Source organism: Mustelus asterias, chromosome 4 (genome assembly GCF_964213995.1).
Source record: "Mustelus asterias chromosome 4, sMusAst1.hap1.1, whole genome shotgun sequence".
NCBI lineage: Eukaryota > Metazoa > Chordata > Chondrichthyes > Carcharhiniformes > Triakidae > Mustelus > Mustelus asterias.
This window is the reverse complement of record NC_135804.1, coordinates 98674361-98693600: the sequence shown is the minus strand read 5'-3', so window position 1 is coordinate 98693600 and position 19240 is coordinate 98674361. Positions and strand designations below refer to the sequence as shown.

Sequence of the window (19240 nt, the reverse complement as noted above, 5' to 3'; positions counted from 1 at the left end):
GGCTCTTCCATTTGAGGTGCATCCTTAGATGGTGCTTGACTTAGCAACAGTTAGTCATCATGTCACCAGGTGAAGTCATTTGCTGTTTGTACTGCACAAAACAAGTCCTGTCTGAGCAATCACGGTAGCAGGAACCCATTTGGCTCCAGTAGCATAATTGTAAGCTTGGACTTCTTGTCTTGACCAGAAAATTCTTTGAACTTTGTGCCCTTCTTGCCACTTGGTTGTACTGTTAATCTTGCACAACTTGTTGTGTTTTTGTTGATTTCAGCAGGTCAAAGTAAGTGTGCAGTTGCCGTCCCATTAATAGGAATGCTGGAGCTGCTTTAGTCGTAGCTTGTGGCATGTTTCAATACGTCAGCAGAAATGTGTTCAGGCACTTTCAAATAAAGAAATGTCCTTGCAATGACCATAAGGCATGTTTCATGGTTTGAACAAATCTCTCTGCTAATCCATTGGTGGATGGGTGGTATGGTGCTGAGGTGATAAATTCCATCACAGCTCAAAGAATTTTCAAAATCCTGTGGGGCATTATGTGTTAAACATTGGCCCAACTCGATAAAGCGATGCATCACGTGCAAGTTGTCAAGGTAAGAAGGAGTCAAAGTGTGTCAGAGTATCACAGGCTTACATCTGTGTCAGAACAAGTTTTGTTCTGACACAGAAGCTCATGCAGGAGCTTCAGCAAGATTGAACCTCCTGTAATAATTCAGCAGCCCTAAGAACGAGCGAAGCTGGCTGATATTCTGAGGAGCTGGAGCATCCACAATAGGCTTGATGTTGGAGAGTGCTTTGTGAGACCCAGCAGCATCAGTGACATGCCTCAGATATTCCACAGAGAGCTGAAAGAAATTGCATTTGTCTTTGTGGATCATGAGGCCATACTTCTCTAGCCTTTGTAGGGTGACATCCAAGTTCTTGAGATAATCCTTATCACTCTTGCCTGTTACCAAGATGTCATCAAAGTTGCACTGAACAGGCAAGCCGTTCAGGATCTGGTCCATGGCCCTCTGAAACATGGCTGGAGCTGATGTTATTCCAAAAGGTAAATGACAGTCCCTTGTGTTGTGATGATAAGATATTGATTTCTCATCAACGTGCATTTGTAAGTAGGCTTGGCATAGGTCTATTTATTTCCATCCACCAGCCAGGACAGCAAAAAGGTCCTCAATCTGGGGAACTGTATATTTTCTGTGTTTCTATGGTATTGTTCAGCACAAAACTCATTTTGCAGAAAGCCACAGAGGTTGCAGCCTCTACAGAGCTGCAAAAGAAGTGCAGCAGCTGAATGCATCAACTTGAGTGCATTATATGACAAAACTCAGGGTTAACAGTAACCTTGAAATTCCCACGGATGTGTATGGAGCCATCCTTCTTGAGCACTGGAACAAAAGGTGTTTCCCATTCGCTATGGGGAATAAACACCAAGATTCCTATCGTGACCAGATGCTTCAGGTAAGCTTCTACTATTGGTTGTATGGCATAAGGCACAGTTCTGGTATTCAGAAATTTTGGTTGAGAGTCAACTTTAATATTCAATTTGAAGGTAATTCTCTTCTTGCTTCCAAAATCTCCTTTGAAAGCAACAATATGTTTTTGTTTAACAGTTGTCAGACCAGTTTCTTCTGTTGTAATGCTATATACTTCCACCCAGTTTAACTGGATCTTCTCCAGCCATGACCATCCAAGTGAAGCTTGGTAGTTGCCTTTCACCGCAAACTGTGGTAGCTTCGCAGTCTGTCTATTTACATTAACTTCCATTCTGCCCATCATAGGTACAGATTCCCATGCATGTTTTCAGAATGACTTTTGCAGGTGTCAAGGGAAGATATCTAAGCTTTTCCTTGTACACAGCATCTAAAACCATAGAAACTGCTGCCCCTGTATTCAGTTCAATGCGTTTCGTTGGTCCTCTAGCACTGGTGATGCCCAGTAGCCCTGTGAACTACCTGCCACTGATAAGATGTAAAGGGGGCTCTTCAAACTCATTGTCCTCTCATTTCTGCTGTGTGACATGCAGGTTCTTCTTGTTACACCAGGCTCCAGATGTCTTTTCCACTGGTTGGCTTTTGTGATTCAGTGTGCTTTTTTGTTTGGTTTTACAGGCATGTTCAGTATGTCCCTTCTTGCCGCACTGACAGCATTGAAGATCTCTGAAGTGACATTCAGATGGATGCCAGTTCAGAGACCTTCAATGCTGCCAGTGTGGCTTTCCACAGCAGTAGTATTATCGGTTGCTTGCTATCTTGTGTGTATGATCGGTTGTCACATAATGCACTCAAGTTGATGCATTCAGCTGCTGCACTTCTTTTGCAGCTCTGTAGAGACTGCAATCTCTGTGGCTTTCTGCAAAATGAGATTAGCCTCTGTCAGTAGGTGTTTCTGGATTGCTTCACTACGAAGGCCAGAGAGCAACTTGTTATGGAAGATATCGTTTAGTACTGCCATCAATTCACAATGTTCAGTGAGCTGTTTGAATACTGAGCAATAATTCCTCCCTCCTCTTGGTTTATTGTGAAACCTAAATCTTTCTGATATGATAAGTGGCTTGGGGGAAAATTTTGGACTTTCACATTGATCTTGTACGATTTTGTGCCAGGTTTGCCAGGTTGCACCAAGCTTCTTAATAAGCCAAATGTTTTGGGTCCCATCACACTTGAAGCTGCCACCTTTCCATTTTTAATCCCATTTGCAAGGACAAAAAAAAAAGAAACGTTCAGTGTAGGAGTTCCACTGTTCAACAGTCTTATCAAAATGTCCCATATGTCCGGTACATGTGGCCATTTTCAGCCTTTTATTTTCTCCTCTTTGTCAGTAGCTATGTTGCATTTTAAACGTGTCGCCACTTGAAAGAGTTGTAACCACTTCTCTTTTATTTCAAGCTGTCACACACACAGCTGTCAGCTTCTCTGCTGAGTTTCCTGCACTTCAGAAGTTCTGGCAAGCTCACCAGCAATTTGTTTTTTCTGTGTTTTAAAATGTTTCCAAATGTTTTAGTTGCTGGTTAAAGCACAGCAACATTTTTTTTGTTCTGGGCAATTTGAGAGAGTTTCTTTTTCTTTGTGCCCAGCTGGGACATTCACTCTCGGTTCCTGCACTTTGGGAGTCCCAATGGGCTTGGAGTTTGATCTGGAGCATTATTTTTAACTAGCGATTTATTTTACCTAGCTTTCTTCTGTTTTTTAACATCCCAAATTTTCTTTAACTTAGAGGAACAGCAGTTCTGATTTTTTAATCTTCCGAACAGCTACAATTCTTTTATTTTTACTAAACTCTACAGGTTTATCCTTGTCTCAAATGGTACAGGCCCCTGTATTTAACTGGCAGCCCTTTTCTGCTGTGCAGTGCAAATTCAACATGCAGTTCAGGTGAAAATTAAAGGTACCTTGCTTTAATTTCACTTTTCAAGTGGCATTACTCAAAGGTCAGTCATCCTTAGTGCCAGTTTATATTTTTGGCCCTGATGCCTTTCAAGATCAATCAGTGCACAAGTAGACACAGGAAGTGATTAACATTGCAACTGTCATTTATTGTTGCAGTGGCCGAACAAACAGGAAAGCATGAATACCGTGACCCTGTAATGCATTGGCTTGAAAACACGGCAAACCAAGATGAGGCATAAGTCATAATAAGACCATAAGATGCAGGAGCAAAATCGACCATTCAGCTATCGAGTCTGTTCTGCCATTCAATGAGATGACTGATCTGAAATGATGATCTTCAATTCCACTTTCCTGCCTTATCCCCATTACACTTGATTCATTTACTGGTTATAAATCTGTCCATCTCAGCCTTGAGCATGCCTAACGACCCATCCCTACAACCCTCTGCAGTAAAATATTCCACAGATTCACTACCCTTTTGAGAGAAGAAATCTCTCTTCATTTCTTTTTTAAATGGGTGACCCCTTACACAGGTTATGCCCTCTGGTCCTAAACTCTTCCAGAATGGGAAACCACCTTTCAGCATCTATCCTGCCAAGCCCCTGAGAATCCTATATGTCTCAATAAAGTCGCCTCTCATTCTTCTCGACTCCAATGAGTACAGGCCCAATCTACTCAACCTCTTCTCATAAGAAAATCCACTGCCAATATGCCTTCCTTTGGATAAGGGACCAAAACTGTTTACAGTATTGCAGGTGTGGTCTAACTAGTGCCTTCTATACTTTTATACTCTATTTCCTTTGAAATGAAGGCCAACATTCCATTTGATTTCCCCATTACCTGCTGAACTAATTAGTGTTTTATGCACAAGGAACCTCCTTTATCAATTCTGCGATTGGCATCCTCAAAAAAACTCCCAACAGGTTTGTCTAATGTGATTTTCCATTCATAAATCACACACAATTTTGGACACCCTGCTATAGGAAAGGTATTATTAAACTGGAAAGGATGCAAAAAAATTTACAAGAATGTTACCAGGACTGGAAGGTTTGAATTATAAGAGGAGGCTAGGACTTTTTTCCCTGGAATGTAGGAGGATGAGAGGTGGCCTTATTGAGGTTTATAAAATTGTAAGGGGCATAGATGAGGTGAATAGCCAAGGTCTTTTCCCCAAGATGGGGGAGTCCAAAAGTAGAGGGCATAGGTTTAAGGTGAGAGGGAAAAGATTTAAAAGGGACCTGAGGGGCAACTTTTTCACACAAGAGGGTGGTGCGCATATGGAAGGAGCTGCCAGAGGAGGTGGTAAAGGTGAGTACAAATACAACATTTAAAAGACATTTGGACAGGTACACGGATGGGAAAGGTTTAGAGTGATATGGGCCAAATGCAGGCAAATGGAACTAGTTAAGTTTAGAAAACCTGGTCAGTATAGACAAGTTGGGCCTAAAGGCCTGTTTCCATACTGTATGTCTCTATGGCACCATGACTCTAAATCCATGCTGACTATGCCCATTCAGATAATTATTATCTAAGTGTCTGTCTATCACATCCTTTTTAACACATTCCAGCATTTTCTCTTTCAATCTTGTAAGGCTAACGGGTCTGTAGTTTCCTTTTATTTCTTTCCCTCTCGTCTTAAATAGTGTGTTGATATTTGCTACCTTTAATCTGCAGGAGCCATTCCAGAATCTATAGAATTTTGGAAAATGACCACCGATGCATAGTTATCACTGCACTCTGACATGTAGAATATCAGCTCCTGGGAAATTATCAATCTTCAGTTCCATTAATTTCTCTAATACAACCTTCTTAATATTTATTTCTTTCAAATCCTTATTTTCCATAGTCCCTTGGATCTCTCTGGATCTCTCAAGTCACGGAGATTTCTTGTATCCTCAGTGAAGAAAGATACAAAGTATTCATTTTGCTTCTCTGCTATCTCTAGTCCCCGTTATTAATTATTTTCACTGCCTATCATAAGAACATAACATAAGAAATAGGAGAAGGAGTAGGCCATCTAGCCCCTCGAGCCTGCCCCGCCATTCAATAAGATCATGGCTGATCTGATAGTGGCTTAGTTCCACTTACCCGCCCGCTCACCATTTCCTTATTGATCAGAAATCTATCGACCTGTGACTTAAACATATTTAATGAGGTAGCCTCCACTGCATCAATGGGCAGAGAATTCCAGAGATTCACTATCGTCTGAGAGAAGTTGTTCCTCCTCAACTCTGTCCTAAACTGACTCCCCCTTATTTTGAGGCTGTGTCCTCTAGTTCTTGTTTCCTTTCTAAGTGGAAAGAATCTCTCTGCCTCTACCCTGTCTAGCCCCTTCATTATCTTATATGTCTCTATAAGATCTCCCCTCAGCCTTCTAAACTCCAACGAGTACAGGCCCAATCTACTCAATCTCTCCTCATAAGCTAACCCCCTCATCTCCAGTGAGATCCTGGCGAACCTTCTCTGCACTCCCTCCAAGGCCAATACATCCTTCCGCAAATAAGGGGACCAAAATTGCACACAGTACTCTAGTTGAGGCCTCACCAGTACCTTGTACAATTGCAGTAAGACCTCCCTGCTTTTATACTCCATCCCCTTCGCGATAAAGGCCAACATTCCATTTGCCTTCTTGATCACCTGCTGCACCTGCAAACTGAGTTTTTGCAATTCATGCACAAGGACCCCCAGGTCCCTCTGCACAGTAGCATGTTGTAATTTTTCACCATTTAAATAATAATCCATTTTACTATTATTTCTTCCAAAGTGGATAACCTCACACTTGTCAACGTTATACTCCATCTGCCAGATCCTCGCCCACTCACTTAGCCTATCCATTCTCTCTGCAGACTTTCCGCATCCTCCACGCAATTCGCTTTCCCACTCATCTTTGTATCATCCACAAACTTTGTTACCCTACACTCGGTCCCCTCCTCCAGATCGTCTATGTATATGGTAAACAGTTGAGGCCCCAGCACCGATCCCTGCGGCATGCCACTAGTCACCAACTGCCAACCAGAAAAGCACCCATTTATTCCAACTCTCTGCTTCCTGTTAGATAACCAATCCTCAATCCACGCTAACACTTTACCCCCAACTCCGTGTACCCTAATCTTCTGCAGCAACCTTTTGTGAGGCACCTTATCGAATGCCTTCTGGAAATCCAAAAACACCACATCCACCGGTTCCCCTCTGTCAACCGCACTTGTTACATCTTCATAAAAATCCAGTAAATTCGTCAAACACGACTTTCCCTTCATGAATCTATGCTGCGTCTGCTTGATCGAGCCATTTTTTTCCAGGTGTCCTGCTATTTCTTCTTTAATAATGGATTCCAGCAATTTCCCAACTACGGACGTTAAGCTAATCGGCCTGTAGTTACCCGCCTTTTGTCTACCTCCTTTTTTAAACAGTGGCGTCACATTAGCTGTTTTCCAATCAGCCGGCACTTCCCCAGAGTCCAGCGAATTTTGATAAATTACAACCAACACATCTACTATTACTTCTGCCATTTCTTTCAGTACCCTGGGATGCATTCCATCCAGGCCCGGGGACTTGTCTACCTTTAGTCCCATTAGCCTACCAAGCACTACCTCTTTAGTAATAGTAATCGTTTTAAGGACCTCACCCCCTTCAGTCCCACGACCATCAATTTTCGGTAAGCTATTTGTGTCCTCTACCGTGAAGACCGACACAAAAAACTTGTTTAAGGCCTCGGCCATTTCCTCGTTTCCCATTATTAAATCCCCCTTCTCGCCTTCTAAGGGTCCAACATTTACTTTAGCTACTCTTTTCCTTTTTATATATTTGTAAAAACTTTTACTATCAGTTTTTATATTTTGTGCTAGTTTAGTTTCATAATCTATCTTTCCTCTCTTTATCGCTTTCTTAGTAGTTCTTTGTTGTTTTTTAAAGTTTTCCCAATCTTCTAATTCCCCACTAGTTTTGGCCACTCTGTATGCATCGGTTTTTAATTTAATACTCTCCTTTATTTCCTTAGTTATCCACGGCTGGCTATCCCTTTTCTTACATTCCTTCTTTATCACAGGAATATATTTTTGCTGAGTACTGAGAAAAATCTCCTTAAAAATCCGCCACTGTTGCTCAGCTGTCCTACCAACTAGTCTGCGCTCCCAGTCTACATTAGCCAATTCTGCCCATATCCTATTGTACTCACCTCTGTTCAAGCAGAGGACACTGGTTTGGGACCTTACTTTCTCACCCTCCATTTGTATTAGAAATTCAACCATATTGTGATCACTCATTCCAAGAGGATCCCTCACAAGAAGATCATTAATTTTACCTGACTCATTACACAGGACCAGATCCAAGATAGCTCGCTCCCTCATAGGTTCTGTAACAAACTGTTCGAGGAAACTATCCCGACAGCATTCTAAGAACTCTTCCTCAAGTCCACCGCGTCCGACTTGAGTCAACCAATCAATATGCAGGTTAAAATCCCCCATGATTATTGCTGTTCCATTTTTACACGCATCCATTATTTGCTTGTTTATAGCCCGACCCACCTCAAAGTTATTATTTGGGGGCCTATAGACCACGCCCACCAGTGACTTTCTCCCCTTACTATTCCTTATCTCCACTCTCAACGATTCCACATTATGCTCGTTAGAGTCTATATCGTCTCTCACTACCGCCCTGATGTTATCTTTAATTAACACAGCTACCCCACCTCCTTTTCCTTCCTGTCTATCCTTCCGAAATGTCTGATACCCCTGGATATTCAGTTCCCAGTCCTGGTCACCCTGCAACCACGTTTCTGTAATGGCCACTAGATCATACCCACTTGTACTGATTTGTGCCATCAACGTCATGGACCCACATTTGTCCTAGCTAAACTTTTCCTTTTTAAATATCTCTAGAAGCTTTTATTGTTCATTTTAAAGTTTTTTTTGCTAGATTACATCACATTCTATTCTCTACTTTGTAAGCTTCTTGGTCCTCCTGCTGTATTTTAAAGATCTCCCAGTCCTCAGGTTTGCTGAGCCCTCGTTTTGTTGTCACCAGCAGTGCTTCTTCGGGTTGGTGTTCAACATGGGGGCATACTGATTTATCAGTTCAGGGTGTGCAGAAAGAGGTAATCAGCAGGAGGTTTCCTTGCGCATGTTTGACCTCATGCCATGAGACTTGCTGGAAACATTGACTATGGTTCGGGCACTGAATGTACTCTGGGTCAGGGAGTTCAATGTTGATCATCAAAAGGGCTTGGTGGCACCATAGCTGACCAGGCCTACTGGAGCCCTAAAGGACATAACTACTAGATTGGTTCTGTGGCAAGGGAACCAACAAAAACCTACTTGACTTTGTCCTCGCCAGTCTATGGTTGCAGATGCACTGTCCTTCTGGAGACAAAATCCAGCCTTTATATTCAGAATACCCTCAATTGTGTTGTGTGACAGTATTGCTGTGCTAAATGTAATAGTTTTAGAACAGATCTTGCAACTCAAAGCAGGACATCCATGAGACACTGTGGACCATCACCAGCAGCTGAATTGTATACAACCACAGTCTGTAACTTCATAGCTCCTGCTCTACTCCGACCATAAAATCAGTTTCAATGAAGAAGGAGGAGGGCATGCCAGGTGCAGCACCAGGCCCACCTAAAGAGGAGGTGTCAATGTGGTGAAGCTACAACATAGGACTACTTGCATGCCACAGAAATAAAAGCAGCATGCGATAGACAGCGCTAAGTAAATCCACAACCCCATCTAGTCATGAATTGTTGTGAACCAATTAAACAACTAACTGGGGGAGCAGGCTCCACAACTATCCGCATCCTCAATGATGGACTTTTGCACAAAAAATAAGGCATTTGCAACAATCTTCAGCCGGAAGTGCCAAGTGGATGATCCCTCTTGGCTTTCTCCTGAGGGCCCCAGCAGCACAGATGCCAGTCTTCAGCCAATTCCGTCTACTCCATGTTATATCAAGAAGCAGCTGGACTCGCTGGCTATTGCAAAGGTTATGGGCCCTGAAAACTTTCCCACAATAGTTCTAAGATTTGTGCTCCAGAACTAACTGCTTTTAGCCAAGCTGTTCCAATACAGTAACAACACTGGTATCGACCCAGCAATGTGAAAAACTGCCCAGTTATGTCCTGTCCACGAAACCAGGACAAATCCAACCTGCCCAGTTATCACCCTATCAGTTTGCTCTTGATCATCAGCAAAGTGATGGAAGGGGCCGTTGACAGTGCTCTCAACTGGCACTTACTCAGCAATAAGGGTGTGGGTGGCACAGTGGTTAGCACAGTTGCCTCACAGCACCAGGGATCTGGGTTCAATTACGGCCTTGGGTCACTCTGTGCGGAATTTGCACATTCTCCCTGTGTCTGCGTGGGTGTCCTCCAGGTGCGCCGGTCCAAAGATGTGCAGGTTAGATTGATTGGCCATGCTAAATTGCCCCTTAGTGTCAGGGGGACTAGCAGGGTAAATTCGTGGGGTTACAGGGATAGGACCTGGGTGGGATTGTTGTCGGTGTGCGCCGAATGGCCGCCTTCTCTACTGTAGGGATTCTATGAAGATAAAAGCAAAATACTGCGGTTGCTGGAATATGAAACAAAAACAGACAAAGGGTCATCCTGAATTAAAATGTTGGGTTTATTCTCTATTCACAGATATTGTCAGACCTGCTGAGATTTTCTAGCATTTTTTGTTGTGTTCAGCAATAAACTGCTAAGTGATGTTCAGTTTGGGTTCTGCCAGGCACACTTAGCTCCTAATCACGTTATTCCAAATATGGATAGAAGAGCTGAACTTGAGGTGAAGTGAAAGAGACTGCCCTTGACATCAAGGCAGCATTTGACTGAGTATGACATCAAGGAACCCTAGCAAAACATGAGTCAGTGGGAAATTGTTGCCCCCCCCCCCTTCCCTTCCAAGCCACTCATCAGCTTGACTTGGAAATATTGTTCTTTCACTGTCACTGGATCAATATCTTGGATCTCCCTCCCTAACAGCATTGTGGGTGTACCTGCACCACATGGGCTGCAGTGGTTCAAGCAGGTGGTTCACCACCCCTCTCGCCCTGGCAAGGAGGGATAGGCAACAACAATGCTGATCTAAGCATCCAAGACCCATGAAGGCATATTAGAAAAACCTCTTTTGTTATGGTTCAATGAAAGCAAATACCATCCAGGTTGTGTGTCTCGCTTGAAGTATGTATATGAATGCTGGGTGAGGACAGGGTAAGACTTGATTGTGATGCCATCCATTGGAAAATAGCCTGCTGAGGAAGAGTCTAGGCTAACATAGAGATCAGGCAAATTACTTGGCTCCAGATCACTTTTCACAGCACTGTTACCAGTTACATTAAACCAGTTTCAATTTACTTGTACTCTTTTTTTTCTGTCACAGGAAATTCTTGTTTTGTTGAGAAAGGGCAAAGTCTTTCCTAATATCCTCTTGTACCCCCTTATTTCACCAATCAGTGGGGACATCACTGACACACACACACATTTGTTAGTATGTCAATCCTCAGTGACACCCAACCTACCTCAGAAGAGAGAGCTAGTTTGGGTAGTTGTGCCTGATCATTCCTTATTGACCCTTGATTAACAAACATGCATCTGCCCACATCAGGTGAGAATTGGCTCTGAGGTCTGCACATTGAACAGATTCTTGTCGGACACATGAAGAGTGGCTATGTGGGTGAGATACTGGTGCGTGCCCATAAAATCAATATACAGCAAGGAGTCTGAAGGGCATAGAACATAGAACATAGAACATTACAGCGCAGAACAGGCCCTTCGGCCCACGATGTTGCACCGACCAGTTAAAAAAAAACTGTGACCCTCCAACCTAAACCAATTTCTTTTCGTCCATGAACCTATCTACGGATCTCTTAAACGCCCCCAAACTAGGCGCATTTACTACTGATGCTGGCAGGGCATTCCAATCCCTCACCACCCTCTGGGTAAAGAACCTACCCCTGACATCGGTTCTATAACTACCCCCCCTCAATTTAAAGCCATGCCCCCTCGTGCTGGATTTCTCCATCAGAGGAAAAAGGCTATCACTATCCACCCTATCTAAACCTCTAATCATCTTATATGTTTCAATAAGATCCCCTCTTAGCCGCCGCCTTTCCAGCGAAAACAATCCCAAATCCCTCAGCCTCTCCTCATAGGATCTCCCCTCCATACCAGGCAACATCCTGGTAAACCTCCTCTGCACCCTCTCCAAAGCCTCCACATCCTTCCTGTAATGTGGGGACCAGAACTGCACACAGTACTCCAAGTGCGGCCGCACCAGAGTTGTGTACAGTTGCAACATAACGCTACGACTCCTAAATTCAATCCCCCTACCAATAAACGCCAAGACACCATATGCCTTCTTAACAACCTTATCTACTTGATTCCCAACTTTCAGGGATCTATGCACACATACACCTAGATCCCTCTGCTCCTCCACACTATTCAAAGTCCTCCCGTTAGCCCTATACTCAACACATCTGTTATTCCTACCAAAGTGAATTACCTCACACTTCTCCGCATTAAACTCCATCCGCCACCTCTCGGCCCAACTTTGCAACCTGTCTAAGTCTTCCTGCAAACTACGACACCCTTCCTCACTGTCTACCACACCACCGACTTTGGTGTCATCAGCAAATTTGCTAATCCACCCAACTATACCCTCATCCAGATCATTAATAAATATTACAAACAGCAGTGGCCCCAAAACAGATCCCTGAGGTACACCACTTGTAACCGCACTCCATGATGAATATTTACTATCAACCACCACCCTCTGTTTCCTATCCGCTAGCCAATTCCTGATCCAATTTCCTAGATCACCCCCAATCCCATACATCTGCATTTTCTGCAGAAGCCTACCATGGTGAACCTTATCAAACGCCTTACTAAAATCCATATATACCACGTCCACTGCCTTGCCCCCATCCACCTCCTTGGTCACTTTCTCAAAAAACTCAATAAGGTTAGTAAGGCACGACCTACCTGCCACAAAACCATGCTGACTATCACCTATCAATTCATTACTCTCCAAATAACTATAAATCCTATCCCTTATAATTTTTTCCAACATCTTGCCGACAACAGAAGTGAGACTCACCGGTCTATAATTCCCGGGGAAGTCTCTGTTCCCCTTCTTAAACAATGGGACAACATTCGCTAACCTCCAATCTTCTGGTACTATACCAGAGGCCAACGACGACCTGAAGATCAGAGCCAGAGGCTCTGCAATCACTTCTCTTGCCTCCCAGAGAATCCTTGGATAAATCCCATCCGGACCAGGGGATTTATCTATTTTCAGACCCTCCAGAATATCCTGCACATCCTCCTTATCAACTGTAATACTGTCTATTCTACTCCCTTGCAACCCAGTGTCCTCCTCAGCTATATTCATGTCCCCTTGCGTGAACACCGAAGAGAAATATTGGTTCAATGCTTCACCAATCTCCTCCGGTTCCACACATAACTTCCCTCTGCCATCTATAACTGGCCCTAAACTTGCCCTAACCAACCTTCTGTTCTTGACATACCTATAGAACGCCTTAGGATTCTCTTTAACCCTATCCGCCAAAGTCTTCTCATGTCCCCTTTTAGCCCTTCTAAGCTCGCTCTTCAACTCCCTCTTAGCCAATCTAAAGCTTTCTAGTGCACTACCCGAGTGCTCACGTCTCATCCGAACATAAGCCTCCTTTTTCTTTTTAACCAACAAAGAAACTTTTTTGGTGCACCACGGTTCCCTAGCCCTACCAATTCCTCCTTGCCTGACAGGGACATACCTATCACAGACTCGCAGTAGCTGCTCCTTGAAAAAACTCCACATGTCGGACGTTCCCAGTCCCTGTAATCTCCTAGTCCAACCTATGTTTCCTAATTCTCTCCTAATAGCCTCATAATTACCCTTCCCCCAGCTAAAACCACTGGCCCGAGGTTCATGCCTATCCCTTTCCATCACTAAGGTGAACGTAACCGAATTGTGGTCACTATCACCAAAATGCACACCAACTTCCAAGTCTAGCACCTGGTCTGGCTCATTTCCCAGCACCAGATCCAATATAGCCTCACCTCTAGTTGGCCTGTCTACATACTGAGTCAAAAAACCTTCCTGCACGCTTTGAACAAAAACTGACCCCTCTAACGAGCTAGAGCTATAACAATTCCAGTCAATATTAGTCAAGTTAAAATCCCCCATAACAATTGCCCTATTACTTTCACTCCTAAGCAGGATTGACTCCGCAATCCTTTCCTCAACCTCTCTAGAACTTTTAGGAGGTCTATAAAAGACTCCCAACAGGGTGACCTCTCCTCTCCTATTTCTAATCTCCGCCCATACTACCTCAACAGATAAGTCCTCATCAAACCTCCTCTCTGACACTGTGATACAATCTCTGACCAATAATGCTACCCCTCCCCCTCTTCTACCTCCTTCCCTACTTCGACTAAAACATTTGAACCCCGGGACCTGCAGCATCCATTCCTGCCCCTGCTCTATCCATGTCTCTGAAATAGCCACAACATCGAAGTCCCAGGTACTGATCCACGCTGCAAGTTCACCCACTTTATTGCGAATACTCCTGGCATTGAAGTATACACATTTCAAACCCTGCTCCACCCCACCTCTGCAATGCCGTGCATTGCAGTCCCCATCCATGCATCCCTCACTTTCAGCCCCACTACTCAGGATCCCTCCCCCCCCCCCCCGAATCAGTTTAAACCTCCCTGCATGGCCTTAGCAAATTTACCCCCCAGGATATTGGTCCCCTTCTGATTAAGGTGTAGACCATCCTTCTCATAGAGGTCACACCTTCCCCAGTACGAGCCCCAATTGCTTAAGTACCTGAACCCCTCCCTCCTGCACCATCCCCTCAGCCATGAATTCAAACCTTCCCTCTCCCTATTCCTCTCTAAACTATCCCGTGGTACAGGCAAGAGTCCAGAGATAACCACTCTGTCAGTCTTGGCCTTTAGTTTCCACCCCAACTCCATAAATCCCTGCCTAATATCCCCTTCCCCTATCCTCCCTATGTCGTGTGTCCCCACATGTACAATAACTTGTGGTTTATCTCCCTCCCCCCTAAGAGTCCTGAATACCCTGTCAGACACATCCCGGACCCCAGCCCCTGGTAGGCAACACACCAACCCTGAGTCCCTACCTTTAGTTCCGACCCTCCTATCTGTCTCCTTAATTGTGGAGTCCCCAATCACAAGGCCCAGTCTTTTACAGCCCCTAACCACCTGAGCTTTCTCACTCGGCTCACCCCCAGAGATCTGCTCTCTATGCTCAGTTGATTCCTCCTCAACTGTAGCCTCCAGCACCGAAAACCTATTATGGAGGGGAACCGCCCCAGGGGATTGTCTTCCCGATTGCTTCTTACCCCTCCTCCTGGCATTGACCCAAGCCTCATTTCTAGGAGTTACTATTTCTCTATAACTCCTATCAACTTCCACCTCCGCCTCCCGAATTATGCGGAGTTCCTCTACCTCCCCCTCCAGCTCCTTTACACGCTCCTCCAGAAGCTGCAATCTAATGCACTTCTTACAACTAAAATCTCCTGAAACACTACTGGATTTCCTCACCACATACATCCCACAGGAGATGCAGCATACTGCCTGAACTGCCATCCCTGAAGCCATTACCAGCAAGAAAAAAAGAAAACAAAAAAAAAACTTCCCCACACTTCCCCAACTGTCACTCTCCACTGCAGCCCGAGCAACACTCCCTCACTGAGACACCAACTGTCACACTCTACTGCAGCCCGAGCAGCACTCCCACACTGAGACACCAACTGTCACTCTCCACTGCAGCCCGAGCAACACTCCCTCACTGAGACACCAACTGTCACACTCTACTGCAGCCCGAGCAGCACTCCCTCACTGAGACACCAACTGTCACTCTCCACTGCAGCCCGAGCAGCACTCCCTCACTGAGACACCAACTGTCACTCTCCACTGCAGCCCGAGCAGCACTCCCTCACTGAGACACCAACTGTCACACTCTACTGCAGCCCGAGCAACACTCCCTCACTGAGACACCAACTGTCACTCTCCACTGCAGCCCGAGCAGCACTCCCTCACATAGGGCAGGGATGCAATAGAGAATTTTTTCCTCAGACATTCCAAGGGTAAACTTAAGACAGTTGTTCGGAGAAAAACATGCAAATTTACTGGTGTTACTTACAGTGGGCTGCTTGTTTTACAGAGTATAGTTTTGTGTTGTCCAAGTGCATTGGTGTGGCATTACTCGTTGACTGATTGCAGAAATAAGACTGGATCTCCCCTCGATCTTTTACCCATAGCACCATCCAGTCTCCCCATGCCAGGAGGGAACTCTACATTTACCCAACAGGTATGTGAGATTCTCTAGTATAAAATAATGATTAAGATTCTGTGAAGCAACTTTGGATGTTTTTCTGCATTAAAAGTGCAGTATAATTGCAAGTTGTTGCTAAACTTAACTTTATTTTTCTACAAAATCCTTGACCAGGTCCGAGCTAAAGTGCGGGAAATTGAGGAGCAGATTAAAGAACGAGGTCAAGCTGTGGAGGTCAGGTGGTCATTTGATAAGTGTCAGGAAACTAATGCAGGTAATAGCAAATCTTGATGTTAAGGATGTTTCCTTCAGTGCAAAGTTTAAGTGGACTGTCAGAGACAAGACTTAAAATTTGCTTGTTGATTATGGATTACACTAGATCAAAATATAAAACTTTGTAGGGACGGGGAAATACTGTCATGGCGTGTTTTTTGATAGATCTCAACCCTACTTTTCTGCCTTCTCACCATATATTTTATCATTGAGATGCATCTCATTTTATGGTAAACCCATTTATACCCAATTTAGAGCTTTCCACTGGGAATTTATCTGGCATTATGGTTGACTAGAAACATTCCACTGGATTTATTTCTTATTTTCAACCTTCTAATTTTAGATTTAGTGTGACTTGGTATTTGAACTTTTTCCCATAGGGATTTTAGATTTTTCATTGTAAAGTGCCAAAACACTGCCCGAATTATTTAGCCATATATCGCGTGGTATCAGAGGTGAGCTGGCAAGGTGGATACAAAACTGGCTCGGTCAAAAAAGACAGAGGGTAGCAGTGGAAGAGTGCGTTTCTGAATGGAGGGCTGTGAAAAGTGGTGTTCCTCAGAGATCAGTGCTGGGACCTTAGCTGTTTGTAATATATATAAATGATTTAAAGAACAAAGAACAATACAGCACAGGAACAGGCCCTTTGGCCCTCCAAGCCCGCGCCGCTCCCTGGTCCAAACTAGACCATTCTTTTGTATCCCTCCATTCCCACTCCGTTCATGTGGCTATCTGGATAAGTCTTAAATGTTCTCAGTGTGTCCACCTCCAACACCTTGCCCGGCAGCGCGTTCCAGGCCCCCACCACCCTCTGCGTGAAATACGTCCTTCTGATATCCGTGTTAAACCTCTCCCCCCCACCCCCCCTCACCTTGAACTTATGACCCCTCGTGAACGTCACCACCGACCTGGGAAAAAGCTTCCCACCATCCACCCTATCTATGCCTTTCATAATTTTATACACCTCTATTAGGTCACCCCTCATCCTCCGTCTTTCCAGTGAGAACAACCCCAGTTTACCCAATCTCTCCTCATAACTAAGCCCTTCCATACCAGGCAACATCCTGGTAAACCTCCTCTGTACTCTCTCTAAAGCCTCCACGTCCTTCTGGTAGTGTGGCGACCAGAACTGGGCGCAGTATTCCAAATGCGGCCGAACCAACGTTCTATACAACTGCAACATCAGACCCCAACTTTTATACTCTGTCCCGTCCAAAAAGGCAAGCATGCCATATGCCTTATTCACTACCTTCTCCATCTGTGACGTCACCTTCAAGGATCTGTGGACTTGCACACCCAGGTCCCTCTGCGTATCTACACCCTTTATGGTTCTGCCATTTATCGTATAGCTCCCCCCTACGTTAGTTCTACCAAAATGCATCGCTTCGCATTTATCTGGATTGAACTCCATCTGCCATTTCTTTGCCCAAATTTCCAGGTATCTATATCCTTCTGTAGCCTCTGAAGGAAAATGTAACTGGATTGGTTAGTAAGTTTGCGGACGACACAAAGGTTGGTGGATTTGCAGATAGTGATGCGGACCATCAGAGGATACAAGAGGGTATAGATCAGTTGGAGACTTGGGTGGAGACATGGCAGATGGAGTTTAATCTGGACAAATGTGAGGTAATGCATTTTGGAAGGTCTAATACGGATAGGAAATATACAGTAAATGGCAGAACCCTTAAGAGTATTGAAAGGCAAAGAGATCTGGGTGTACAGGTACACAGGTCACTGAAAGTGGCAATGCAGGTGGAGAAGGTAGTCAAGAAGGCATACGGCATGCTTGCCTTCATCGGCCAGGGTATTGAGTTTTAAAATTGGCAAGCCATGTTGCAGCTTTATAGAACCTTAGTGAGGCCGCACTTGGAATATAGTGTTCAATTCTGGTCGCCACACTACCAGAAGGATTTGGAGGTTTTGTAGAGGGTACAGAAAAGATTTACCAGGATGTTGCCTGGTATGGAGGGCATTAGCTATGAGGAGAGGTTGGAGAAACTTGGTTTGTTCTCACTGGAGTGACGGAGGTTGAGGGGAGACCTGATAGAAGTCTATAAAATTGAGAGGCGTGGATAGTCAGAAGCTTTTTCCCAGGGTGGAAGAGTCAATTACTAGGGGGCATAGGTTTAAGGTGCGAGGGGCAAGGTTTAAAGGAGATGTACGAGGCAGATTTCTTACACAGAGAATAGTGGGTGCCTGGAACTCATTGCCGGGGGAGGTAGTGGAAGCGGATACGGTAGTGACTTTTAAGGGGCGTCTTGACAAGTACATGAATAGAATGGGAATAGAGGGATATGGTCCCCGGAAGGGTAGGGGGTTTAGTAGGGCAGCAAAGTCGGTGCAGGCTTGGAGGGTGCTGTAATTTTCTTTGTTCTTTGTTCTTTAGCCTTTCATTTTTTTAAAGTAACTAAACAACCACAAAAAGCCACATTGAGCAATATATTGTGGCCCTGCCCATAGTTAAGTTTTTCTTCCTTCACGGTTGTCTTCATAGGAGAAGAAAAATGCCAGACTCCCTCCACAACCCAACCAAAGATCGATCTCTCTCTCTTACCCCTCTACCCTACCATCACCACCCTCCTGCCAATGCTGAGCACAGAGCTAATGATTGTTTTTCAATTCAAAACAGAGTCGATGCAAATAGTTGCCTTAGTCATCATCTCCTTTTTCCAATTCCCTTACTTCATTCCCTGATATCTTCTGCTGCTATTTTCTTCATCCTAGTGCAGCACCATTATAATTGCAGAGATTCTCCAGTTCCTCCTTTCCTCTCTCTTCCCCTCTTTGTTACGTGCACACTTGCTGCCATGCTTTTGTCTCTCACTTGTTCTTTCTCACGCTTGGTCTTTCCCATGATCTCTCTTTCCCGTGTTTGCTCGCTCCCCCCGCCTGGCAGTTGCTCATTCCCTCCCCCAGCTGGGCGTGCACTCTGCCCCACACAGCATTCACTCGCTAGCCGCCTTGTTCATGGGCCCGGCACTCACCCACTCGCTGCCCATCACCCGGCACATCCCACCTACTGCTCACTGGCCACAGTGTTCACCTGCTCACTGTCCACCAGCCTGGCACTCGGGCCCGGCCGCTGTCCACCAGCCCGGCACTTGCCTGCCTGCTGCCCACCTGAGCTGGCGTTTGCTTGCATGCTGCCCACTGGCCCGGTGCGCAGACCTGGCCGCTGTCCACCGGTCTGGCACGCAAGCGCTCACTCACTCACTTGTCCCCCATTCCCTCCCCTCCCTCAGCCCTATTGGAGATCCCCAGAATCGGGTTGTGTCTGTAAGGGGGTGAGTA

The 19240-nt window shown here is 44.9% G+C and overlaps 1 protein-coding gene across 1 annotated transcript in view; it reads left to right on the top strand.

The window, feature by feature from the left end:
• The window catches only part of med12 (mediator complex subunit 12), a 159477-nt gene that overhangs the window by 47345 nt on the left and 92892 nt on the right, over window positions 1–19240 (top strand). The window contains exons 8-9 of the mRNA XM_078211432.1: window positions 15566–15712; window positions 15851–15950. Of these exons, the coding sequence (XP_078067558.1) occupies window positions 15566–15712; window positions 15851–15950 (247 nt within the window). The remainder of the gene's footprint in view (window positions 1–15565; window positions 15713–15850; window positions 15951–19240) is intronic.